General features: G+C 50.5%; 1 protein-coding gene across 1 annotated transcript in view; it reads left to right on the top strand.

Annotated features, from left to right (window-relative positions):
- Irx5 (iroquois homeobox 5) overlaps window positions 1-434 on the top strand; it is a 2,763-nt gene extending 2,329 nt beyond the window's left edge. The window contains exon 4 of the mRNA XM_010629983.1: window positions 3-434. Coding sequence (XP_010628285.1) covers window positions 3-315 — 313 coding nt within the window. The 3' untranslated portion in view covers window positions 316-434. The remainder of the gene's footprint in view (window positions 1-2) is intronic.
- The last annotated feature ends 8,116 nt before the right edge of the window (window positions 435-8,550 follow it).

Below are 8,550 nucleotides of genomic sequence, written 5' to 3'. Positions count from 1 at the left end.
CCCGCACCTTCGCGCTCGCCCTCGGCGCAGTGTCCTTTCCCTGGCGGAACGGTGCTGTCCCGACCCCTCTACTACACTGCACCCTTTTATCCCGGCTACACGAACTATGGATCCTTCGGACACCTCCATGGCCACCCCGGCCCCGGGCCAGGCCCCACTACCGGGCCGGGCTCTCATTTCAATGGATTAAACCAGACCGTGTTGAATCGAGCGGACGCTTTGGCTAAAGACCCGAAAATGTTGCGGAGCCAGTCTCAGCTAGACCTCTGCAAAGACTCTCCTTATGAATTGAAGAAAGGTATGTCCGACATTTAACGCGGGATGCGTCGTCCCGGACTTTCCTAATTTATTAAAAACATGGCCTTGGCAGTTATTTTTCCATCACCGAGAGAGAGAGAGAGAGAGAGAGAGAGAGAGAGAGAGAGAGAGAGAGAAATAATAAACGACCTTTCCTATTCAAAAGTTTAGTTTATGGAGATGAGTGACATAAATATGTAAACATCTCCACACAGAAAAAAAAAGTCTAAGCCAACCGAAAAGAAAAAACTAAAAAAAAAAAAAAAGGATTTGTATTAAATCTTATTCTGTATATTTAATGTAGCATTTTTGTATTTAAATTGATAATTCAATATCTTTGAAGTAAATTATGAAATCAAGACACCTGTACAGGCATTTACTGTTTTTTGTAATATAAATATATACATTTGTGTTTCTCTCAAAATTGTTTCATAGTTTAAAATACAAGTTTAATTTAATTTTTTACACCTATTGATTTTTTTCTTGGTATGAGCTAAAGTATTATTGCAGAAAGGAAACAGGTTATACTCTTAGATTTAAAAAATAAAAGAAACTGCAGCCGCCTTTGTAAAATGCAAAATATTTAATTAAAAGAGATTTTAACATAATCAGAGCCACTCATTACTTTTTAGAAGCTTCAATAAACTGTCCATTGCCTTGGTCAAAAGGTGCAACTGCAACTTTTTTTGAGGTGGGGAATGAAAGGTTCCACAATGTACCAGGAGAAAACCATAATTAGTCTGGAAGCCCCGGGAAACCCAGCCCTGCAGGAGAATGCTCATTTGGGTCACTGATGAGGGATGCTTGGGGGATACTGGACCCTGGAGAAAAGAGAATAGAGACCCAGTGTGTGCCCAGAAGGGAGAAAAGATGGCAAAGCCAGCTAAAGACAGCACCACTCGAGCTCCATCGCTTAACCTAATTACTTCCAATCAGTGTCGTGTTTTATGCAAAGCAATCAGCTGGTGAACTTTGCTAATGAGTTCGATTTTATGCCGGATTTAGCCCTTATTACTATTTCAAAGGTGCTGCTGGCTGATACAGGCAGGGAGCGTTAGGGGACGCCAAGGGGAAGGCTTTCCCAAGTCACTGTCTTCTCTACCCCTTCAGAATTGGGCATTGATCTCTTCTTTGGATTTGATTAAATTAGTGAACGATCCATCCAAGACCGCGCGGGTGGTGGGCGGCCCTGTAGATGCCCTCATAGCCTCCGGCGAGGGGACGGTTCCCCCCTTTCACAGGTAGGTGTCACACTTGTCCAGAATTTTGAGCCTGCTCTTCGTGGAGATGGGAGAATGGGAGGCAGCGGGAGGAGGGAGCTACCACGGTGACTCGGAGAAGCGTGGGGAGCCCCTGAAGGACTCCTCAGACCCCTCCCCCTCAGGCTTCTTTGTGGACAAGTGGCCTTCAAAAGCTCGAGGCCATTGCCTAGATAAGGAAGCCTTGGTGAACTCGTTGAGGCTTGTCGTCGCTTTAACACTTTACCCAGCTCTCAGATTCAGGAATCCAAGTAACTACAGAAGTATTTTTGAGGTTTTATATTGTCCTCTTGATCCTGCAAGGTTCTCCTCAAAATGCAAATTCAGATACATCTCTAGCCCTAAAAGGAAGAGACACCACCCTGCACCAAGGCCAGCCAACCCTGACTGTTCTGGTTTGGTTGCGGTGCCCACGGCTCCATTTTGCTCCGGAGATATGGGAACAGCCGCCAAACTGTTGTTACTTTGTGGGAAATTTGCGGTTATCAGGACGGGGGGCGAGCGGGGTGTGTTACAGCAGAAACATACCCCAGCAAGGGGAATTAATTTGCTCTATTTAGCCCAAGCCTGGGTGTAGACACAGAGTGTGTTTGCACATAACACCAGTTTAATTAGGCTAAATCAAAATGCACATATTTGAATTTCTTCTCAAGATTACTTTAACCCTACTGTGCTTTAAACACACCCCAAAGTTTCACTGGAGTTTCACTGCGGAGAAGTTCCTTTTAGCTTATTCGAATCTAAAGTTTGAAGGCTGCACTGCACAGCTGTTTTAGCGAACAGTGGTCGACTTTAGAGTTTAAATTAGTGAGAAAATTCACACAGGGAAAGTGGTTTTAAAGCTGGAAGTGTGAGTGATTAAATATGCATGAGATGATCATATTTTATTTTGTCCCTTTAATTATAAATGATTTTTTAAACAATTGAATTCCAGAGATGACTTGCCCTCCCTCCACTCTAGTGTCTCAACCCCCTCCAAGCCCCCTCCCCTTCAGCCTGGTTCACAATCTGCTCTTCCCCCCACCTCCGTTGAATCTGCGGCCCCAGTAGTCAGCTTCTCTTCTAAAAAAAAAAAGTAGGAAGAATAGGCCAGTCCGTCTCCAAACAGATTTAAAGACGACGTCAACTCGGCGGGGTTTTGGAAACACTGGACCTCAACCCTGCTCCGTGATTTTTAAAAAGAAAATTACAGGCCTCCCCGTGTTCCCAAATGCAAATACCGTGGCCAGGCCTCTCAGGTTCAACAACCAAAGCTTGGGGCTGCAAGTCCGAAGTCCAACGGGGTGCCTGGGAATGGGCCGTGCGTCCTGGGGCGCTCAGCCTTTCTCCCCAAGGAGAGACAGTTCAACCTCCCTGGGCTCCCAGGCTTCACGGTGCCCGAGTCGCTGTCCCCTCCTCTCATCCCTCCGGTGATTGGCCTGCGCAAGGGTCTGTGGTTTGCTTTGAGTACTTCTTACTGACTTCGAGCCCCCAGTTAACTCTGAGGTTTTCTTCTTTGCGGAGCTGGGTTTGAGTGGCCAGCGCTTTTTCTGGTGTCTAACGACTATCCAGTTTGGAGGCGGCCTGCCAGACATATCTAGTCTGCGGACATTTAGTAAATAACTCGCTTTTACTACCAGTAGTTGAGGCGTCTCTAGAGATCCACGTCCCTCCCCCAAAGGAATTTCCGATTTGTCGCCTCAGGGACCATCTAGGAGACGGTGTGGTGTGTCTTAGAGGCTCTGTGCAGGGGGTTCTTCTGCGTTTGCTGAGGTCAGAGTTTGTTCGAAGGCTTGGACTGGGGCGTAGAGGTTTTCCACAGCAGAGTCTAACAGCTCCTGCTGAGGTTGCGCGGGCATTGGCCACCTGCTCCTGGCTGGGCGGGTTCTGGACCCCAACAAGCACCTAACTTGGCACCTAGAGACTTGGAGGAGCTGAATCAATCCCTACTATTAAGAGTCGTGAGGTCACCGCGTGGGGTTTGTTCATTCTCTCCCTTTACCCGCCAGTACCGGCCGAATCAGTTCCTGGGATTTGGGAGGGAGGAGGGAATGGCTCGGGAAAGTCTCGGTGGCGACCCGCTAGTCGAGAGACTTCCAAAGAAGGTCTTTCAACTTCCTGTTTCTAAGCTTTGGGTACTGGGGTCCAAAAAGTCGTTCCCCAACTTGGAATGCTGAGCCTGCTGCGAGGCCTCCTGTTTTGCAAACCCCTCAGGATTACTTGGGAATGAATGTGTGGCTCTTGGGCCCTTTAAGGTTGAGGGGAAGGAGATTCTCGTGGGTGTGCTTTTGGCACCAGCCTGCCCGCCCCCCACGTGTGCCCATCTGTCTCCCACAAGTAACTGCGAATTCGAGTGGAGGCCCAGGACAGCGCCTTGCAAAGCGCCCAAAGCGAAAGGAATGTGATTGCGCTCCCAAGGGGGAGCCCGACTAGGATGCAGTTTAGGGAAGGCGCCGCCTACTGGTTCCCCAGAACCATAGTGTTCCCCGGGAGGGCCAAATTAGACTAAACCCCGACCTACAGCAGGGTTTTAACTCTGAACTCTGAGCTAGTCAAATTTAAGCTGCTTCGTCACCCAAGTCGCTTCCACCCTGGGCCCGGGACCCAATTTGCACTGAGGATTTGGGGAGCAGGGCCTTTGATTATAACAGCTCTAACTCGGTGGATTCCCGCCAGGGCTTCTGCACTGTTTAAAGCACCGGGCAACAGGCAACTGAGAAATGTGTAGGTGACTAAAGCCTACAGAGGGGTCATCAGCTGAGCACAGCCCCGACGGCGCGGGGGCTCCCCCTCAGGCTCCAGGTTGCCGTATTTCCTCATCCGATGGCCCCTCCAAGGTCGAGTTCCGGGCTGTGTTGGACCTGATTAATTTGCAGCTTGGTATGTCCAAAGGGCGCTACCAGGCCACCAAGCCCCCGGAGACATTTTGGTCTTAACAGGTTTGGGCTTTGGGGATGGATATTATTTTAAAAACAGAAAGCAAATAAAACAAAACTACCCTCCCATTGCTTGGAACCCTCCTGTTTCGAAAGCACGTTTAATGAGGTTGGCGTGGTAAAGCAAGGAACGCTAGCCCCGGCGTCTGCCCACCCGCCTGAAGTGCTAACGGGACCTGTGAACTCTATTCACTCGGTTGCAAAGACATATTGGGGGAAGTCAGACAGCCTTCAGCCTGACTCTTTGCATCCCTTCCGCTCCTTCACCAAATCTCGCCATTTTGGGATCTTATGCCCGCCTTTCCCTCAAACTAGCCCAAGCTTGGCGACTATCCCTAAAACCACCCTGTAGGTCTACCTTTATGACCAGGCCAGATCTGGTCTTCTTTTCGTTTTGCCGATGAGACTTGGGCCCCGGGCACTGGCGGGCCCAGACTTTGGGGTAACAAGATAGCGCCTCAGGGGCAGGGCTGCAGCTTTAGCCGGAACCCCAGCACAGGCCCACCCCTCGGGGCCGCTGGGGGGGAGGTCCCCCGCATCCGGTCGGCTAATGTCCCATCCTGGGGTCTCCTACAGCCGCCCACCGCACGGCATTCGTTTCCGGCACCCGAAGGAGCCCAGCGCGCCCAGACGCCACTTTCCCAGTGAAATCTGCTTTTATTTGCTCCGAGCAAACCCCAGGCTCTCAGCGCTCCCGCCTGATGGATGCAAATGTAAATGTGCACTTATTTAATTGGATCAGGCCCCAAGATAAAAGAGATAAACGGCTCCCCGTTTGCTAACTTATTTTCTGAGGCGTGCAGCGCCGCGTGGAGGGGAAGCTAATGAAGGAGCCGGGCGTCGCTCAGCGCTCCGTCTCTCCGCAGCAGTGGCGCGCTGGCTCGCGGCTCAGCTTGGGCTGCGACTGCTGGTCGACCTGCTTTGCTCCGGCTCTGCACGCGGGGTGGGGTTCTCCCAGGACCTTTCGTGAGGCCAAACTGGGAACGTGAGGAGGCCCGGCGTTGGAGCAGCATGTGGGAGCCCCCCACCCTCGCTACAATTTTCTCCAGTTTGGCCAGCATCCCTCCTTTCTTACCCAATACCAGTCTTGGGTAACACCAGCTGGGCCCGTTCTATTTTTTAAAATCCTATCTTCTTCCCCAGGCACGGTCTTTTCACCCCAGGAAGCATTTTCAGGAAGAAAGACGGAGCGTCTCCCCCACCCCCCAAGACTAGGCACGATTCTCTGGCCAACAGGGTCCGGTGGCGCCGCTGCAACAGGGAAAACCATTTTCTCAGTACGCAAATGGCCTTCTTTTGGAGACTGGGGTTTCTTTCAGAATCAGCCCGGCTCTGTGAATGAACCCCTCTTCCTCCAAATATTGTACACACGCAATACATACGACACATGAATAATTTCGAGAGGTCCCGGACAAAGCAGATATCAGGAGAAGGGGCTGTCCCCTGGTTCTCTTGAGTGGGGGTCCGGCGGGAGGAGGTTGAGTACAGAACCTCAGCGCTGCCAGCGAGTCCTCCCGTGTCTTGAGTTTGTCGCCCAGTTTTCGGTCTTTGTATTTCCCGAAAAATTTCTCCTCTTCAAAAGGGCTGGAGAGGAGATCGGTGTGAGCAAGGCAGCGGAGCATAGGTGTAGGACAAGGGCGCCCCAGGTGGAGAGGCTGGACCAGGCAGGGAGGGCATGGAGATCTGGACCTGGTGAGACCCCGGCCAGTTGGGTCTGGCCAGGCAATGCGGCTCAGGACGTCCCGCTGTGCCACATCCCCATGCGCTGATGGATTGGCTTGTCAGGAAAGCTCTGTGCTCGGAGCCCATCAGAAAGCACTTACCTCGCTAAACTGAAATTACTATCTTTTCAGGGGCTAATTTGTGAAACTCCCATGGAGGGGCTTAGAGGGGGTTTGATGAGGCATAAAATGATGATTAATGAATTTATTGGCCGCTGCTCATCAAACAAGAATTCTGAGCTCGCGTCCGCCCAGGCGGCCTGGCCAAGCGCTCAACAAAACTGGGGTTTGGCCTCTGGGGCCTAAGCTCCTGCAAAAGTTTCTCCAAGTGACCGGCCCTGAGAGTTTACCTTACTTCAAACAGTGACTGCTTTCTGCTGGCAGTCCCTGTCCCCAGATTCAAGAGGAAGTTCAGGGCAGGGATTCTAGATGCCCCACCATCGCCCTCTGTGGGCAGACTGCTCAAACCCAAGGCAGGTTGGGGGTCCACTGGTAGCTGGTGGCCTTTGGGACTCAGAGGATGGGATCTGAAAGCCTGACGCAGCCTAGAGCTGTGAAGGTGGACTGTAGTCCAAAGACACTTTAACTCACAGGGTGGCTAATTGGACCTTGGAGGGTCGGTCCTGCCTCCTCAACCTACTAGCTGTGTGCCCTTGGTCAGGTCCAGTAACCAGCCAGAGCCTCAGTGTCCTCATCTGTGTAAAGGGATGATATCACCCAGATTTTTGTGAATTACAGCACACGGGTATCCTTCAACACAGTTATTAAAGTCATACTGCCAAGTTCACAGGCAACACCAGCCCAGGTGAGGGGTAAAGGCAGAGAAAGGGTGGGAGCCAGAATCTGCCCTATCTGGGCTATGCATCACTCCTAGTGGCCTGAGCGGAGGACCGGAGGAGCCTAGGAAGGTAGATGGTGGGGGCGCTCATCTGTTTGAGGCTAAACTTTGGGGAGCCTATTGGAGCTGCCTTGTGGCTCCTTTATGCAACAGAATCTAGTTTTTCAGGAGAGATGCAGGACGGTTCAGGACCCCTCCCACTCTTAACCAGCCCTTTGTCTGCAGGATCCTGTTTTTTTGGAATTTGTCAAGATTTCTGCCTGTCTCAGTCAAGAACCTGCAGCTTGTGGACTTAGAAGTTCAGCTTGGGATTCTTTGCTCTGGTGGTGACACTTTCCCTGCCTGCCTCACACCCTTCTTATTGTGCCTCCCTGATCTCTCAGCAGTAGGCTATGCCTTTGCCTCTGAAAGTCATCCTGCCTTGCTGGAACAGAAGGTGGGAAAGACCTAAGCTTTGACCTCTCCAGCGGAGCATTTACACGGAGCTACTTTTTAGTGAGGCTCCACTTAAAAAACTCCACTGTTCCCTTGTTCCAACTAATGTTAATTGAGTGCCTATAATATACCAGGTGCACACTGGTCAAGGTGCTGATAATACAACATGAACAGAACAAAATCCTTGCCCTCCTGGAGCTTACAGTTGAGAGGGTGGAAAGAGAGTAACTAAACAAATGAGTGTGATACTGACTTACCACATTGCTGAACAATGAGGGTTATTTAAAAATAATCAAGTTGGGTAAGGAGCATGCTCTTTAGTGAGGATAGTCTGGGGAGCCTCCTTGGGAGGTGGCATTTTGGCAGAGATCTGAAGAAGTTAGGGAATGGGCCATGCAGACATTTGGGTGAGAAGAGTTCTAGGCAGAAGGAACAGCAAGAGGTGCTAGCAGATCTGAGCAACAGCAAAGAGAAACTGGGGGTGGGAGAGGCCAAGGCAAAGCAGGGGTAGGTTATATGTAGGCTTGTAGGTCCTGGTGAGGTCACTGGGATCTATGATGAGAGAGAGAGGAAGTAGGAAGGATTTTCAAGGATCCAACTGATATCTTAAAGGCATCCCCAGGTGTGAGAAGCTAAGATTCTGGGAAGCCAGGAGTAGAACAAAGAGCCAGTTGGGAAGCTGATGGACTGTCTAGGGCAAGTAATGTTTCCTTGGGCCAAGATAGAGGCCCTTGGGTCATATTTTGCAGGCATACTTAACAGGCTTTGCTGCTGAGTTGGCCATAGGAATGACTGAAGGAGACACCTGGATCCCTCCAAGAATTCAGGGCTGAGAACCTGGGAGATTAGGAATGCCATTTATTGAGATGCCAAACATATATGATGGACTGTCTAGGGCAAGTAATGTTTCCTTGGGCCAAGATAGAGGCCCTTGGGTCATATTTTGCAGGCATACTTAACAGGCTTTGCTGCTGAGTTGGCCATAGGAATGACTGAAGGAGACACCTGGATCCCTCCAAGAATTCAGGGCTGAGAACCTGGGAGATTAGGAATGCCATTTATTGAGATGCCAAACATATATATAT

Source organism: Fukomys damarensis, unplaced genomic scaffold, assembly GCF_012274545.1.
Source record: "Fukomys damarensis isolate Sample0158 unplaced genomic scaffold, DMR_v1.0_HiC HiC_scaffold_32, whole genome shotgun sequence".
NCBI classification, from domain to species: Eukaryota; Metazoa; Chordata; class Mammalia; order Rodentia; family Bathyergidae; genus Fukomys; species Fukomys damarensis.
This window is presented reverse-complemented; position numbering and strand designations above follow the sequence as displayed.